General features: G+C 43.6%; 1 protein-coding gene across 1 annotated transcript in view; it reads right to left on the bottom strand.

Moving 5' to 3' along the window:
• Positions 1-18,922, bottom strand: part of CPAMD8 (C3 and PZP like alpha-2-macroglobulin domain containing 8) — a 169,017-nt gene that overhangs the window by 66,066 nt on the left and 84,029 nt on the right. Inside the window, exons 23-27 of the mRNA XM_043975621.1 lie at positions 18,433-18,484; positions 16,530-16,828; positions 15,003-15,228; positions 12,342-12,518; positions 4,117-4,198 (exon numbers count right to left, since the gene is read on the bottom strand). Of these exons, the coding sequence (XP_043831556.1) occupies positions 4,117-4,198; positions 12,342-12,518; positions 15,003-15,228; positions 16,530-16,828; positions 18,433-18,484 (836 nt within the window). The remainder of the gene's footprint in view (positions 1-4,116; positions 4,199-12,341; positions 12,519-15,002; positions 15,229-16,529; positions 16,829-18,432; positions 18,485-18,922) is intronic.

Genomic DNA, 18,922 nt, shown 5'->3' with positions numbered 1-18,922 from the left:
GGCATCTCCCTCCTTGCTGTCATTGTCCACAATTACCTGCCATGATACCAGTTTCCTGAACTCATAAGGTTCAATGGCCTGCTAATCTGTCACTGGTCACAGGAGTTGGGGTCAACTTCTTCTGATAGTTAATGACCTCTAACCCTCCAGAGCCACCAGCACCACTGCCAATAGCATGCCATAAGAACTGGGGTAGATTTGGGGGCACACCACTTCTGAAAGATTACGGACCCCTAATCTCTCTCTCCCCTCTCAATATCATCAACATGTGCTCTGTTGTGTCAAACCTGAAGCCTTCTGCTGCAGTTTTAATTATGTGCCCTCTCAGTGCAAATGGGAAACAGTGACCTAGAGTAGAGGAAAATGGGACGGGTCAGCTGTCTTTAAGTATCTGAAAGTTGTCATATGTTTGTTCTTCCTGGCCCTGGATGGTAGATCTTGGAGCCGTGGGAGAAAGTTACAGAGGAAGATTTCAAGTCAACATTAAGAGACTCAACACTGTGAGCTCTCCCGAAGTAAAATGAGTCATCTCCTAAAGCAGTAAGTTTACCCATCACCAGGGGTCTCCAAGCAGAGGTCAAATAACCCTTTGTCATAGAGAGGCCTCCTGCTCCACCACATGACTTCTAAATCTGAGATTGTCTGACTGCGTGTCAACAAAACTTGGCCTAATGGGTGCTGCAGGTTAAGTGTAGCCAGCAGGGGGCATAGACTACACTATACTGGTAAGACCTAGCCGTGGGCTAATTCTGGCCTTGAATGTTTGTTTCCACAAAGGTGGAAAAGAATTCATATGTAAACATGGCAACATCTCCAATTCTGACATGCACCTCTGAATACACAGAGACTTCCTGAGCTCTTTAGAACACTTGCCTAAATGTCGGGAATTCTGAGTTTAAGGCCTGACTGTGCTACTGACTTCCTGTGATATTGGGCTGTCTTTTTAACCTCCTAGTCTCAACTTCCTCATATTTAAAATGGAAATAATAACCGAAAAGAGCACAGAGCCATAGCTAGGAAGGACCTTGGAGGGAATGTAGTTCAGCCCCTCATTTCACAGTTGAACAAACTGAGGATGTCAGAAGTAGGATTTGAACCCAAATTTTTAGACTTCAGAGACAGTAGCCCTTGTTATGCTGTGCTTTGCTGTGGATACCTCCCTTCACAGGAATATAATGATGATAATGTGAAATAACGGGTGGGGCCGGGCTTCTGAAAGTGTCAAACCCAAGTACAAATAATAACAATTACAACAAAATCCAAGAGTTTAGTGTTTGGAAAGGTTCTCAGGGCCATCCAGTCTAACCCATACCTAAAAGGGAATCCCTACTACAACACATCTACTTCTCCACTCTAACATAGTGATCACCCAAACTCTGTCCAAAGGCCTACAAAGAAGGGGAACCTACCAATTCACAAAGTAGCTCATTCTACTTTTGTGTGGTTCTAATTATTAGGATGTTAGGAGGCAGCTAGGTGGCTCAGTGAATAGAGAGCTAGGCCTAAAGTCAGGAAGACATGAGTTCAAATCCAGCTTCAGACACTTACTAGCTGTGTGACCCTGGGCAAGTCACTTCACCTCTGTCTTAATCCATTGGAGAAGGAAATAGCAATTTTCACCAATTATTCCTAGATGTGTCTTCTGGAGCCAAACAGAACAAGTCTAATCACTCTTCCACATGACAACAATTAGGATCACAGAATCACAGTTAGAACTGGAAGGGACCATCGTTGTTAATGGGGCAGCTAGGTGTCGCAGTGGATAGAGCACTAGAGTCAGAAGGACCTGAGTTCAAATTCGGCCTCAGACACTTGACATTTACTAGCTGTGTGACCTTGGGCAAGTCACTTAACCCTCATTGCCCTGCCAAAAAAAAAAAAAAAAGAACTGGAAGGGACCTTGGAAGTCATGGAATCCAACCCTCTTATTTTACAGATGAGGAAACTGAGGCTAAGAGAGATTAAGTGACTTGACCATCTAACTAGTAAGAGTTAGGATTAGAACTCTAATTGTCCTCCCAACATTATAGTGCCTGCAGATTGGATTGGCATAGTACCCATACCTTTAACCAAGTCACTAAAAAAATGTTAAGCAGCACAGACCCTTGGGGTGCTCCCGTAGAGACCTCCCCCCAAGCTGACACTGCAGCATTAATGCCTACTAGAATACCCTGATTCTAGTCACCAAAGTTCCCTAGTTTGGTGTCATCTCTGAGGCCTCATTCTTACCCTACTTCTCTCTCTCTCTCTCTTTTTTTTTTTTTTTTAGTGAGGCAACTGGGGTTAAGTGACTTGCCCAGGGTCACACAGCTAGTAAGTGTTAAATGTCTGAGGCTGGATATGAACTCAGGTCCTCCTGACTCCAGGGCCGGTGCTCTATCCACTGCGCCACCTAGATGCCCCTTACCCTACTTCTTTAACCAGTTGCTGATTCTTGTTATTTCCATCCTTTCATCCATCCCCTTCTTCACTCATACAGGCAGTAATCTTCATCCTTGCTGGTCTGGATCCCCTTATTGGTCTCTTTGCCTAAAGTCTCTTTTCACTCCAATCCATCACTCTACACAACTTCAAGGATGTAAGTAAGCTCCTTGAGGGCAGGGACTGTTACTTTTTTTTGGTATCCACAAAAAATCTATAGAGCTTGGCATATGGGAGACAGGTAATAATTTATTTTTGAGTGATTGATACATTGAGTCCAATTATTTAAGCAGCTGAGGAGCTATCTCACTGTATTACTGTCTAGTCTAACTCTCTCCAACTTTCCCACAAGAAGACTATCAGTTATTAATGAATGCCTTGCTAAAATGTTTCATAATCTTTTTCACAAAAAGAAATAAGGTTAGTTATTATCTATTTTTTTTTTGGTGAGGCAATCGGGGTTAAGTGACTTGCCCAGGGTCACACAGCTAGTAATTGTTAAGTGTCTGAAGCCAGATTTGAACTCAGGTACTCCTGAATCCAGGGCCGGTGTTCTATCCACTGAGCCACCTAGCTGCCCCAGTTAGTATCTATTTTTGATGAAGCCATACTGGCTCTTTGTAATCATCACTTTAGTAGCTCAAAAGAAACATGAGATGCACATATCTTGAGACATCTCCACTCCAAATGTTCACGTGGATTATTTGTGCTGAACCTGTGGTAGAGCCCTCTGAGTTTGTATTGGTTTGATCAGCCACAGTTGGACACACTGTAACTTGACCCCAAAAGTGATATCATTTTGATCTTCTTCAGGCATTAAGGATGACAACAAACCAAGCAATCATCACTTCACTGAATGACAGGATCTCGGAATTTGAGAGTTGGAAGGGAACCTGAGCAGCCCTCTTGTATAAGGTGTGTCTGAAAGGAAGCCCCACTAGGAGAGACCTGACAAGCCTCTGTTCATCCAGCCTCTGGTCAAAGCTCTCTGAGGAAGGGAAGCCCCCATCACTTGAGGCAGCCTGTTCTGTTTTTGCACGATTCTAATGGTCAGGAAGTGTTTCCTGACATCAAGATTAAATTGCCATCTTTGCAACCTTCACTGATTGCTCTTTTTTATGTCTTCTGGGGCCAAATGGAATAAGTCTAATCCCTCCTTCACACGACGGTCTTTCAAACACTTGAATGCAGCTCTCACGTCCCCCTGAGTCCTCAGAAAGTGTTCCATCCACCAGATTAACATTCTCAATGCTCTCCATTGATCTCTACACAGACTCAAAGTGCTTCATTATTCTGATTGTCCTTATCTGGACATTCTCTAGATTATCAATATCTTTATTAATCTGTGACACCCAAAATACTCCAGAGCAAAGTACTCCAGAAGAGGCCTCATGAAGTCAGAGGATGGGGTCACTTTACTAGATCTTCACTAATCACTGACAATGATCAGTTCTAGAATATTCCTAGGAATTGAAGTCAAATTCCCTGGTCTCTCCATTTGGAGACGGCTCATCACTTTTTTGAAAAGTACTAAATTTCTCAGTGCTCCTTCAGTTTCCTCATCTGTAAAATGGGAGAACACTCCTCACAGGGTAATGATGAACAGCTTTGGTAGACTTTAATGGGATGTATGGAGGTGAACTACACTGCCCCATCCCAGTTCACATTTCTGTAATGACAATGACAGTGACTTACCACATGCTCCCTGACGCATCCCTCTCCCCAAAAGCACTGTATGAGCCATCTTGGCGCTTGTAAGTCAGCTGGCGCTGATACCCTGAGAAACACAAAGATAAGATTCTGTTGTACACAAGTGACAACTCAGTTATCCCCGGGAATATAGAACCTAAAATCTCTTTCATGTTGGCGATCCACTTCTTCTTTTACTAGGGCTGCCAACACACCACTAACAAAATATTCTGAGGTGTGATAGTTCTCTATATAATACTAGAATTTTAAAATTGGAAGGAGCTTTAGAGGTCAGCCAGTCTAATTCCCTGCCCCTGAGAATTCCTTGCTTGAATACATTCAGTGATGGAGAAATCACTATGTTCTGGGGCAGCCCATTCTATTGTCTTTCAGTTACGAATTTTTCTAGGGTCATAGGTCTAGAGTTAGAAGGGGTCTCAGAAGTCATCTAGTCCAATCCCTCATTTTACAGTTGAGGAAACTGAGGCTCAGGAAGGTTAAATGACTTGTTCAAGGTCACAAGGCAAATAAGCATCAGCAGTGGGATTTGAACCCAGGTTCTGTAGAGCCAGTACTCTTCCCACTCTACCACACTGTCTCCCTCTGGAGCTAAGATCAGCCTTCCTGTCATTTCTACCTATCACTCCTAGCTTGACTGCTGCCTTCTGGGACCACCCAGCACAGTCTAATCCTTCTTTACCATGGCAGCTCTCTAAATGCTCCAAAATACCAGTTTTGTTCTCACTCAGCCTCCTCTTCTTTAGGCTAACTAAACTCAGCATCCCCATCCTCTGGTCTCTCCATTCTCATCACCTTGCTCTGAAGTTTTCTTTAGCCTGTTGATCTTCCTCCTAAAATGAGATGCCCAGAACTAAACATAAGAACCCCAGACAGGGCTCCAACTAAGAAAGAGGACAGTAAAAATACCACCTCCAAACCTGCCATCCCCAAAGAGGAGTTTTGGGATATTCTTCAGGCTTAAAGCAAGGTTGTTAGATCGGGCTGCCCAGAACAATCCTCACCCTCAATATCCATTTGAAAAGCCCTTGCTAAACTTGGGCCAAGATTAAACAAAAATGCGTCCTTTTTAGCCCAATAGTTCTATACTGCAAATTACAAACTTTTTGACTCCCCCTGATTCCATGAAAATTTAAACTATCTGTATAGCAAATCTTAATGGGCAGGACAAATGAGCTGCATCATTCCAATAATATTCATGGGTGAAACTGGCAAGAAGATGACAACTCCATAAGATGGAACAAATCTGCCCACTTTTCCATAATGATCCATTTTCACTGTCAGTGACAGACAATCTGCTACTTTGAGTTCTTATCACCTTCGTTCTCAAAGTATCAAAAAGGCAGCAGAAATAGCACTGCAGCAGATACATGCAACCATGATGCTTCTATGTTGGGCTGGGGATTAAGCAGGCAGAGCTGTCAGGAACTTTTACTCTACTTGGGTTCATGAGTTCAAACCCATTCTCAGACACTAGCTGTGTGCCCCTGGGTCAGTCACTTAACTCCCTTTACTTCAGTTCCTTATCTGTAAAATGAGCTAGAAATGGCAGACTACTCCAGAATCTTTGCCAAGAAAACCCCAACAGGGGTCACAGTCAGACATGACTGAAATGACTGAACAACAACAAATGTTCAGCTCCCTTCCCTTGGAGGAAGAAGTAATTTTCTTTCAAACCCAACTGCCCCAAGAGCAGCCAGTTCACTTCCTTTGCAAGATGGAGAAATAAAAATTCCTCGCATTTATATAGCACTTACTATGTGCCAGGCACATAGTAAGCACTTTATAGTTATCTCATTTAATCCTCACAAGAACCCTGGGAGGGAGATGCTATAATTATCCCCATTTTACAGATGAGGAGAAACCCAGGTGAATGTGTTCCCCTTGCCTTGGGAAGTTGTAAGAAGGCATCTGTAACAGAGGACTGGCCAATGAGGGCTTAGCCCTAGAAGCAGGTGTAGTTGGGGAGGTCCTAGAAGAACCTGATATGGGGCATGGAAGGGTCTGTTCTCCATTTCGGAGCATATGCAGATGTTCTCTTACCATTTCTAGTAAGCTCACCATATGGTGAAGAAATGGACCTTTGGCTGGCTGATGGACTGGAACCAGGTGCATATTCAAAGGCAATAACTGGCCAAGGCTAGCCTCTGTTTCTTCTGTCCCTGGCTATGTTCAAGTGAGGAGGCAGAGGCTGCTGTAAGCCTCTAGGTGGGGAGAGGGAGCCGCCCAGCAACCTACTCTCCCCATGTGGGTTGATAGGAAGCCAGGAGCACACGGTCTTGTGGCTGCTTTGGGCCTTGTTGTGCCTATTCTTTCCTGCCTTAGGTGAAGGATTATTGCAGATGGAATAGACTAGGCTGTGACCTTGTGAGCTTCTAAAGTAAGAAAAGTGAGCCACCAGGGGTTTGGTGACTGCGGTCCATGCTACAGTCTATGAGCAGCTGAGCCCAGTGTGGTACAAAAAGCCCTAAGTGACCTGCTTGACACAGCATAGCAGCCAATCAAAGGAAGGCAAGAGGGAGTGACTCATCCATTGGTTATGCCATATTTGGAAGTAAACTTGGTGGGGGCAAATGTTTTTTGTAGAAAATGCTTTAATTTTGAGGTTACTATCCCCAGGGACCAAGGTGGTCTAAAGGAGGATGTGCCCCCAAGTATTGGGTAAAAAAATTTTTAATTCTATTCTTGCATTTTTTTTTTTTTAGTAATCTTCTCTTTGTAAGAGCTAACTGATTAAATGATACTGGGGTACTAATCACTGGTGACTGATATTGGAGGAAACACACCAGAATAGGGGTTGAAGCCAGTGGCATTAGAAAAGATAACCCATGATCAACTGTGATAGACTTGACTCTTCTCAGCAATATAATGGTCCAAGATAGTTCCAAAGGACTCATGATGGAAAATGCTCTCCAAATCCAGAAAAAAAAAGAACTATGGAATCTAGATGCAGATTGAACCACACTATTTCTATTTGTTTTTTGTTTTTCCTTTTTGCTCTGATTCCTCTTTCACAGCATGACTAATGCAGAAATATGTTTAATGTGATTGTACATATATAATCTATATCGGATTGCTCGCTGTCTTGGGGAGGGGGGAAGGAGGGGAGAGAGGGAGAAAAATTTGAAACTAGAAATCTCATAAAAACAAATGTTGAAAACTATCTCTACATGTAGCTGTAAAATAATAAAATACTTTTATGAAAAAAAAGAGGAAAAAAAAAAGGAAGGAAGAAAAGATAACCCAGGGGGCAGCTAGGTGGAACAGTAGATAAAGCACCGGCCCTGGATTCAGGAGGACCTGAGTTCAAATCCAACCTCAGACACCTGACACTTACTAGCTGTGTGACCCTGGGCAAGTCACTTAATCCTCTTTGCCCCAAAAAAGAAAAAAGAAAAAAAAATAAAGAAAAGAAAACCCAACAACACCTCAAGGATACCCCCAGGGAGATGAAGCCAGCCTTCCTCTAGGGAATGTAACTAGTTAATGTGAACTGGGATAAGGACCCCCAGAGTCTACAGTGGACTACAGAGCAATAACTCATCTTTAACTTCAAGCTCCCTGCCAGAAATCTTGCTCTGTGAGAAACAGTAGTATAAAATATATCCTAATCATACATATACTTTAGCACTTAGCTCTTAATTGCAATTACTTCCTAAAGAAAACAAAGTAAAGTGTGAAACACAAAAGGGCAAACAAAATTTTTAAGAAACAAGGTTTAACCGACCTGCACATCCCAAACTCTTGGGAAACATCCAGTTCAGAAGCATATATACTTTTCTCTCTTATGAGAGAGAGGGAAAGGGCAGAGAAGTGATGATCATGAGCTTGACCAGAAAGTTTTAGTAGACTAAGCTCAGTCCCAGTATAGCTCATATATGCTCTATCTTAGCTTGTGAGTCCTTGTGGCTACCAGCAACCTCCTGTTGGTTCTTCCTGCTGGCAACTCCTCACTGACCTCTGCCTCCCTGGCTCTTACTGCTTCTTGCTTCCAAAAGTTGGAAGGATGAGCTTGGAAGCCAAGGTTAGCCCCTTCAACAGTCCTAAGATAAGGGCAAAACTGCCTGGGGACAGGGTTGAGGATGAAGACATTGGGAAACTTCTGCCCAGATATGAAGGCAGCCATCTGTAGCATCCTGATCGCCCGGGCAACACTAACAGGAAATGTGACCAAGCCAGGCCTCCACAAAGTTGGGAAAAGACACTGAATCAGACCAAGTACACACCAAGGAAATCTATACTGGAAGTGACATAACCTGGAAAATGTTGGGTCATCATCATTTCATAATATATCTCAATTAAAAAATCAGTAGAAAGGGGGGAAAATCAAGCATGATACTAATATTAAAAAAGGCAATCGGGGCAGCTAGGTGGCACAGTGGATAGGGCACCGGCCCTGGAGTCAGGAGGACCTGAGTTCAAATCCGGCCTCAGACACTTAACACTTACTAGCTGTGTGACCCTAGGCAAGTCACTTAACCCCAATTGCCTCATACACACACACACACACACACACACACACACAAAAGGCAATCAAGAGACCAACAATATCTCTGAACCATATGCTTAATCCCTCATCTTTGTTGTTTGTCCTTCCTTTTCAAAGAGGACCAATGACATCATGGGTGATGGCTTGATCAGCTTGTGAATTGCATATAAATGAGGCGTAATTGTGTACAGTCATCAGCGTCACTCTTCTTGAGTCACGGAAGTCCAGTGGAAGGACAAAAGTCAGATGACTGGTGATGGCCCAGGATTCAATGGATGAGCTTGATCAGAAGAGTCCCCAATTAATTTAATTGGACTATAGGGTATGGATCTTTGGAAGAATCTGAGAGGCTTTTCCCCAAGCAGTGTGGACATGCCCACTGACACCTTGTTGAGAGGACACAGAGAAGTCCTGATTGGTTTTCAGTGGCTGGGATTGTTTCCAAGATAATTAAATGATTGGAACTCAGGAGGACAGGCTTTTATCAGAAAGCCACCTCTCTCCACTGGTGCTATAAAAGGAAGCCAACAGACAAGCTTGACCTCATTTGGGTTTCCTCTCTGCTTTGCCTCTTTTCTGTTGAGGAGACAGAGAACAAGAGTCAGTGGTGGGAGGCCTCCATGCTGCCTCCTCCCTCAGGTATCTGACAAGGGAAATGTAGGACCGATCGTTTGGCCTCCGTGGCTGGAGCAGCTCAGGAAATCCTGGGCCTTCTTGTTTTCTCCTTCTATACTATTCCACTTGATGATCTCATCAGCTCCCATGAATTCAACTATGATTTCTATGTAGATGATTCTCAGGTTTATTTGTCTAACCCTAATGTCTTTCCTGACCTCCAGTCCCACATCTCCAACTGCCTATTAGATACCTTGAACTGGATGCCCCATAGACATATTAACCTCCACACGTCCAAAACTGACGTCATTCTCCTTCTCTCCGAACCGTCTCCTCTTGCAGACTTTCCTGTTACTGTTAAGGGCACCACCAGCCTCTGAATCACCAAAACCTGGGTGTCATCCTCAACCTCTTATTCTCTTTCACCCTTCCCTATCCAATCAGTTGCCAAATACAGTGTATTTCTTATATATGCCCTCTGACACGGCTATTTGTATAGACGTTAGCTTTTGTTGTTGTTGTTACCTTGTCTCCAGAACTTCAGGACAGCACCTGACACAGAACAGAATGCTCACTGACTTGCTGTCTTGGTTGTCAGGGGCCCTCCCAGGTCCACAGTTTTGTGTTCTATGATTATCTGAAGGGTCTGAACTGGATGCTCTCTCCAGTTCTTTCTAGGTTGAACACTTATTGTTTTACTTGCAACAACAGTTATTTAAAGTAATGTTATTGAGCAGCTTCCTGACAAAGGGCAGGAAGCAGCACAGAATATACAAGGAAAAACTGAAAACGGGAGAAGGTGAAAAACAGAGGTTTGTTTTTTTTTAAGTCAGAGGTTGCTTCACCTCCATTAAACATGATTCATGTAAACCAAAAGCACATGGAAGAATGAAAGATGAAGTCATACATTGGGACTTTCAGCACTGCAGGTCAGCTTGGCACTGTTAGATGTAGTAGTGAATTTCTCCATCACTTTTTCCAGCAGAAGACAGATGGCTCTTTGTCAAAGATATGCCATAGAGCGAATACTTCCTTTGAATAACAATAATGATATATTCAGGGGCAGCTAGGTGGCTCAGTGAGTGGATAAAGCACTGGCCCTGGATTCAGGAGGACCTGAGTTGAAATCTGGCCTCAGACACTTGACATTTACTAGCTGTGTGGCCCTGGGCAAGTCACTTAACCCTCATTGCCCCATCAAAAAAAAAAATAATGATATATTCACAAAGCACTTGAACGTTTACAAAATATTTTGTTCACAATAGGCCCATGGAATCTGGTAGTAAAAATGCTTTTATGCTAGTTTTACAGATGAAGAAATGAAGTCTTAGGGAGCGCACACGACTTGTTCAGGGCCAGGTTTTGAGACCTAGCATTGGCACCATGCTCAGTAGAGGTAGATTGAATGATCTTTGAGATCCCTTTAAATTAGGAACATTCTTTAATCCTGTGAGTCTACAACTCTGTCCTGCACTGGCAAGAAAAACACACCACCAGAGGTTTTTGTTTATCCTGACAATAGATCCTTTTAATCATCCAATTATGAGAAGAGGGCTTGGTCTCTACAGCTTCCTTCCCAAGCTTGGATCAGGTAGCATGTAAACACTCTTTGCTTTGATTTCTTTTAATGCTAGACTTCACTGGGCAAGATGACAAGGCCAGGGCAGAGGGCTTGACCACCCTCCAGCAAACTCTTCTAAAATCAGCTTACGCCAACCAAGCTCTGCTCTCCAAATCACAAGACTTCGGGGTTGGAAGAGAACCCGGAAGCCATCTAGTCCAATCTACACCGGGCCAAGAATTCTCTCTACATTGCTAATAAGAAGTTGCCCAGCCTTCTGGTGAAAGAGAACCCTCTGTTTCCCAAGGCAGCCCATATCACTTTTGGAAAGCTTTCCTTGTAAATCAGTTTTTCCTTATACTGAAATAAAAGCTGCCTCTTTGTAAATTCTTCCCTTTGGGGTCAAGCAGAACAAAGCTAATCCCTCCTCTCTAAGACAGCCCTTCAAATACTTGAAGGCAGCTCTCACCTCCCCCGCCCCCACATCCTTCACTCCTGACCCCCATCTTTTCTTTTCGCATGCTGAGCCTAGTCAAGGGGCTAAAGAAAATCTATGAATATTGAGCTTCTAGCCAACAAAAGGGGAGGGGCATGCAGCCAAGAAATGGGAAGGTGGAAATGTCCGAAAAAGTCTACAGTGTCAGGATGGCAAGGAAGGAAGAAGGTAAGCGGATGTGTGGGGGAAATAATGCCAAAAGAACTGAGGAAGACGCCAGCTTAGCGTGGGCGCTCTCTCTCTCACTGTGACTACCTGTAGCCAGAACATTCAAAAAGTAAACATAGCGCTTCTCAGCTGGTGTTTGAGAGCAGCCCCCGTGATATTACTTATGTCAAATCATTTTATATCAGAAGAAGAGAAGAGCAAGGAGCACCTCCTCCCACTGAGGCTGCTATGAGGGCTGCCTGTGCCTAGGGATTGTTCTTTTTGTCTGTAAGGGTGTTGTTCATGTGTGCTGTGTATCCCCTGGAGAAGTTTTCTGTGCTGGGTGGTATACTGATCTGTCCCAAGTCCAGCACTCAGAGACCCCTGGGGGTGGGGGTGGGGTATGGGGAGGGACACCAACTGTGTCTGTCACAAGGTCATCAACGGCTGCTTTCTTGACAACAGATTTTGAGTCCTTCCTTCCCCTTAAAGCAGGTCTGTGCCCAAGGTAGGACTCCTTAGAGAGGCAGGGCCACTGGGCACCGTGGAATGGCATAGGGCATTTGTAAGCCTAGATCTATTTCAGAAAATGTGATCTCCCTTTCAGTGACAGGTAGTACTCAATCCAGATCGGCTTTCCTTTCCAATGTCTCCTGCATCCCCACTAAATGCCTTCTTCCTCTGAGAGCCAATGACTTGCCTTCCCACTAACCAGCTCAATTCAGGACACATCTGACAGGGCTCATAAATATTCTTAACCTTCTTCCCATTCTTGGTTCCTAAGACCACTGAATGATGGTTAAGCCTGTGTTCTGTGCATAGGACCCATCCTAGGGAGAACTGAGGCCAAATGGAATGGGAGAACACTTGGTGGGGGCACTAGCATGGCCCTCTCCTTGGAATACCTTGAACGAGGTAGTCTGTTGCTTCACTCTCCACCTCAGGGCTGAGCTGTCTGGTTTTCTGAAGGTATTTGAGGACAAAAACGTTGGGGGCAAAATGGATCATGTTTTGCTCTCCACAGCCAAAGGGCAGTCGCAGAAGGTTATCGAGATGATTCAGAGTTGGACCCATCACATCTCCTAAGAGAAACAAAAGAGAATCATAATTTAAGCATACAACTCTTGTCATGCTCCCTTGGCCTGGAAATTGCCTTCACCCTCTTCTGTGCCTACAAGAATCCTCAACATGGCCCAAGGTACACTTCTTCCAAGAAGCCTTCCTTGATCCTTTCAAGTTAAGTCAAATGCCTCCCTCTTCTCATCCCCCAACCTTTGTTAGCAACTCCCTTATGCACTTCCCATATCCTTCCTTGTACTATAGTCATTTATACAACAGTACATCCCACTTAATGTCGTTAGCATGCTCCATGAAACCCAATGTTAGGTGAAATAAGATTAGAGGGTGCAGTGAAGAACAATTCAGTTGAGCTTTCTGTTATGGTGAATGAGTTTTGCAGGGTCAGGACCTATGAGTTTATTGGTGTAGGGAACTCCCAGGAAGCAAACTCCCTCTCTCGATGCAGACTGGCATCTTCTCCCCAATCTAAGGTCCTACTGAGTTGTGTGGAGCACTGAGAAGTTGGGGACTTGCCTGGTATGGGTGAGATGCCTTGGGCTAGCTCTCTCTCCCTGGCCATGCTGGTTCCAGAGGATTAACGGCATTATTGTGGGATGATGTTGGTTAGGACAATGCTATGGGGTATATACCTATAATGGGCTACTGTGTATGCCCATTTGAAGGTGGGTCCCTATAAGGGAAGTAAGGGGTTTTGTTCTGTTTTTATATTCTTGGTGCCTAGCACAAGTCATGGCACAAAGCAAGTGCTGGATTAAATCCTTGGTGAATTGAATTGTTCTTCGTCCCCTGCCTTTCCCCAGTAGAATGGAAGCCTTTTAGGAAAGGACTCTTATCATACACATTCACTTCATTTCTGGATGCCTCATAGTCTCAAATGAAGGGCCTTGTGCACAGTGGGCCTTCAGAAAATAGGGGATTGAAGCAAATTCAACGTGGGCTGCCAGTTGTTCCGTGAATCTGACTCTCGGGAGGTAGTGGAACAGAGGTAGGATCCCAGGCAAGGCTAGGAAAGGTTCCCAAAGGGAGAAAAAAAGCCCTTATGAGCTTCCCAAATTGGTTTTTTGTTTTTTGGTGAGGCAATTGGGGTTAAGTGACTTGCCCAGAGTCACACAGCTAGTAAGTGTAAAGTGTATGAGGCCAGATTTGAACTCAGGTCCTCTGGTGCTCTATCCACTGTGCCACCTAGCTGCCCCCCAAATTGGTTTTAAAATAACTTAGCCTGTTCTCTTTTCCCTCTCATAAAATAAAATGAAAGATCAGAAGATTTAAGACATTGGCCTTAGGAGGAAAAACTCAAATATCTGCCCCTTGGTATTTCTCACCAGAAAAGAGTTTCCACCAAAGGAATCATATGGAAGTCCCCAAATCCAGCACTGACTAAGGGAACCTTTAAAGGTGGCTGGTTGGTGGCAGTCAAACTCCAAAGGGACGGGGAAGGTGGAAGCAGGCAGGAAATAGCAATGAGCCTTTGGGTGTGTTATAAGGCTACCAGTCCCTTTGGCTGGGGCTACCCAGGTGAAAAAAACTTAAATTTTTACTGAAATAGGCATCAAAAAGTGCTACTTTAAAAAAGAAAACTAGCAAATTTAAATGAGGGCTATGAAAACATGGGGCAAAAATCCCAAACCAATATCACAATAACAATTCTTCCCCAATGCAACACTGTGAGGTTCACTCAAGGCACATTCCTTATATCCATCCTATGTGGGAGGATGGCAAAGAGAACTTTCCTCATTTTACAGGTGAGACAGCAGAGAGTTTAAGGGACTTGTCCAGGGTCACTCAGCTAGTCTGTCAGTGGAAGTCAGAACTCTGGCCTGGGCCTCCTGCTTCTTCTATGACCTCCCCTCCTCACTTCAGCTTCCTGACACTAACCGGGAACAGCAAGAGCTTCCCTAGGCATCCCTAGGGTAATGTTTACTGGGTCTATCCCCAGGGAGTTATGCAAATGTGGTATCTATGTAATCAAGGGAGCTTATTCAAGACCCAGTCCTTCAGAGACCTCTCCCCGAAGTGTTTGATGGCTGACCCAACCCTGCTCTCAGGCTATGAATGTGTGTTTACCTCTGGGTCAACAAAAGAGAGAGAAGCATTACTTTTTTCTGTGCTCCTAGGAAAGCATTAGTCCCTGGTAGGGTCCTATCAGTCTCTGAGTGGCAAAAGGGACTCGGCAGACTGGTCAGAGCATGTTAGTTTATCAAAGGTGGCAGTCACTGATGAGAACTTGCCCCAGATGAGTCAGGCTAAACTTGTGTTTTCAGAGGGTAGTTACGATAACCTCCTCTGGCCCCTAATATCTAGAAAGGTTTGCCGAGGACTAATGCTCACACATGGCAGACCAGCTCACATGTGCTCACATGTGCTCACATGTGCCTAATTGAAAAAGGAAAGAGTGGATTTACTCAGGCTTTCTACCTGGTGGGATGTCTAATTTGGACCTAGTGAAATGCTGCTAATTTCCATTGGCTTTATGTAGCATCAAGTACCTATTATTGATGCAGTTGCTCTTTCTGATCCTGGGATCACATTGAGTGGGACTCCAAGGGTAAAGGCTTCATTGTGGTTCTCATCAGCCTCCTCTTTCCTCCAGATTTTGTATTCTCCCATGGATCCCCATCCCGTTGAGAAGCCAATGTACTTCACCTCTGGTGGCATGGGAAGGCCCCACTCTACAATGACAGACTCATTGGATGGTTCAATCCCATGGCCTATCTGCAAAGAGAGGGTCAATTTAATGTTTCCCGGCAGAAAATGCAGCAGCTACTGGGTTAATCCCTATGTTGTTGCAGTGAAGGCTCTTTCCTCCAAGAAAGTGACTAGAGATGCCTATGATAATACTTCAAGGATCCATTATGTGTTTGGTGTGGGTTAACTCCCTCCATCAATGCCACAACCCCTCTACCCCTTAGAAGAGGGCCTTCATAAATTGTGGAAATCCACCCCGCCCGCCACCATTTAGTGACCAGCAGCGATCTGGAGAGGAACACTTCCCCTTAGCTGGGCTTGTCCTTGAATTATCCGAGGTAAAACCCATGCCTCAAGCTTCTCTAGACTAAAAGCTTATACTCTGTCAGCAGAGGCTCCAAATACACTTTGGAAAATGTATCAGATGCCTGTTAGGAAGATGTTTCTCCATAATGTCCTCGGGCGACCCATACAATCCTTGCTAACCCAGATGCAGCCACCTTAGTGCTCAGAAAGGCCAATGATGTTGTTTTACATCAGTGGCTGAGGGGAAACATATGATAACAATATTAGTCCAAGCATCAGCAGTTTCTTTGATGTGGACAGCTCCTATGCTAACTCATAAGATAACCTCTCCGCAACTTGGTAGCTAATTTCTGGGACTGTGGCCAAAAAATGCATCAACCTGCAGCCAGCCTGGTAATGATCTGCTCAGATGGCGTAGTTTTTAAGAACCCAGGGTCACTTCCATGCCTCATGGCCCTGAGAGACAGGGCTTTAGTGAAGGAAGAACATTTCATTTTTATGTCGTGCTCAATGGTCTGCTGAGCCTAGAGTCAGGAAGACCTGAATTTGGTCTCAGATACTTACTAGCTGTGTGACTCTGGGCAAATCACTTCACCCTGTTTGCCTCAGTTTCCTCATCTGAAAAGTGAACTGGAGAGGAAAATGGCAAACCACTCTAGTATCTTTGCCAAAAAGACCCCAAATAGGGTCACAAAGAGTTAGATATGACTAAAAATGATTAAATAACAACAGTTTACTAATAGCTGGACTGACAAAAAACCCTTGGATGTATGTGGTACAAATACTGTCCACATTTTACAGATAAGAAACCTGGCATTCAAAGTCAGGTGACTTGTCGACATTCACAAAGCTGTTGGGATTCAAACAGAGATTTTGACTAAGTTCAGTGCTCTTACTATAATACCACATAAACAAAGATCATATAATCTCATTAAATGGTAAAAGGCAATTAAAATCAAAAGTCCCTGAATCCTGCTAGGAAAATAAGAAATAGCAAGGTGATTTAATCCAAAATTCATTACCTGGATAATTCCATTTTTCCAGCTGATCCAAAAAGTCCGGAATTCATCCCAAGAGAGAATTCCAATTGTGTCTACACTAGCCACAGGGTCACCCATTTTGCTCAAGGAAATCCATGTCTTGGAATTTTGGTGCCCACCAATGACAATCTCTGTCATCTCTGCTGTGTCATGGGGACCAGATGACAGTGCAAAATGGGCATCATTGTGGGCTTTCACAGCAACATCAAAGTGGGTCATACGCAGTGGCTTCTGAACATATTGGTACTCGTACTTATTCGGAGTTGAAATGTGAATTTTCTCTAGTCAAGAAAAAAAAAAAGAAGTGCAATTGTGCAAGATAGTGGCCACACAGCCCGTCCTCAAGTCTTCCCAGCTCTGCAGAACCCACTGAAGCTTGGAATTCACTGGCAGAACCTCCACAGCACACTGGACAATGCCTTCGTGGAAGACCAGAGGGAGCTACACACTTTTAAAAATGCCGTTTCAATGACTTCCTGGGGGGGTAATTGTACAATTCATGCCAGTCTAGTCTGCTCTGCACCAGGCCTCAGAAAACACTGGAAATGTGATTCTATCAGAGCCAGGCCTGTACTGGAAGCTCATCACAGTGAGATTTTAAAGATGGGCTTTTTCAAACTTACGTATGCTAGAATTTAAAGTCAATGAGGAAAGAGACCTTATCGTTCCTACACTGTCTCTCTCTTAGCAGCTAATATATTGAATTCAATGTCAATGTTTGATTATTTGAATTAAAATTTTTTTTTCCACTGCTATAAAGATACTATCTTAGCTCCTCAAAAACATCAAACTAGTAGCTTGTTCTCTCTTCATGTCTTCCTGGCCTGAACTACGTCTAGTGTAGGGCAAGCTATGGTAACTGAGGAGGAGAAGGATAAAGGAGGAAGCCTGGTCCAATAAGGTGCCTAGGCAATGACTGAGGGTGGCAGTCAGAGTGGGAAAGGAAGAGGACTGATAGAAATGAACCTTGGGCTATATATAGGTAATCAATCCAAGAGATCTCACCACCTTCCTTCACTAAGGTAAATGTATGGTGCTACCTCCTTCCTTCTATATGGATCTCTCATTCTACATGATGGCCTTTTGGTTTTTTTCCCTTTGAAAGTAGAATGTATATTTATCTGTGCCTAGATAAAGGGCTGGGAGGGACACACAGTGTGATTAGTCCTGGGCCCCCACACCCCGAGGGATAGTTGTCAAGCTCACAATTGCTCCAGTGACCCTGATCCCCCAAATTCTTCAGGGGCTTTGGACACTTCCTACCCACATCACTATTTCTAATTCTCAACATTAAATTTTTTATTCTTGCTTAAACTCTAAGTATTGAAACATTATGATTTGATTATTTGCATAACTGAAGCAGGACTGTGCGAGCGTATAACAATTCACCTACCAAATCAACTAGCAACTTGTGTAAAAGATAATTATTTTTTACTTTTTTCCTATGGTGAACATTTAATAAAGTTCGTTCTTTCAATCTTTTTAACTTCTTTACTAAACTAAGATTAAACAACTTGTATAAGAGATAATCATTTTTCCCCTATGGTAAACATTTAATAAAGTTCAATCTTTCAATCTTTCTAACTTCTTTACTAAATTAAGACATTCAGCATAAGGCTTCAGGGTTAGTTTGAGGGTAGATATTTGTTAAGCAATTTAATTCTATTAAAGGTTAGTCAAAGAGTGAGTTAAAAACAAACTATGCTTTATTCAAAGACTACCATGTTAGAGCATTCTTGGCTTTGTAGAAAAATGCTGAAGCCTGAATGATATCTTGGCTGAGACAAAGGAATGTCATTTTTTTATACAGTTGGTCAACAGGCATTTATTAAGTGGTTTCTATATGCCAGGCATTGTACATGCTATAATCCGAACCAAGACTTACCATTAGGGCAGAAGAAAACACTATAGGTATATTCTCTTGCTAGTCCTTCTGGCTGAAAGTAAAAAAAAATGCAGCAAATGAGTGACCATGGGGAGTAAAACTTACAGGGAGCAGTCTCTTCCTTAAGTTTCCAGTGGACACAGACTTTTAGCAGCTGCCAAAAGTGTACCATGTGCTTCACTACTCTGAGCATGGTACCTTCCTAATGAGGCTAGGTTCATTGCTTCCATCCCAGCAAAGATCAAAAAATCTTTAGAGCATAATGTGTCATAGTAGAAAAGGACCTTAGAACACAGAATGAATGTCTAAGCTACAAGAAACCTAAATATCATTCCATCCAACCCCAACATGTTCCAGGCAAGTGTTGGGGCTAGAGTCAAAAGTATCTATGTTTAAATCTGGCATGAGACACTCACTGTGTGACCCTGGGCAAGTCATTTAACTCTGTCTGCCTCAGTTTCCTCACCTGTAAAATGAGCTAGAAAAAGAA

Source organism: Dromiciops gliroides, chromosome 1, assembly GCF_019393635.1.
Source record: "Dromiciops gliroides isolate mDroGli1 chromosome 1, mDroGli1.pri, whole genome shotgun sequence".
Classification (NCBI taxonomy): domain Eukaryota; kingdom Metazoa; phylum Chordata; class Mammalia; order Microbiotheria; family Microbiotheriidae; genus Dromiciops; species Dromiciops gliroides.
Note: the sequence above shows the minus strand (reverse complement) of the source record. Positions and strands in the feature narration are given on the sequence as shown.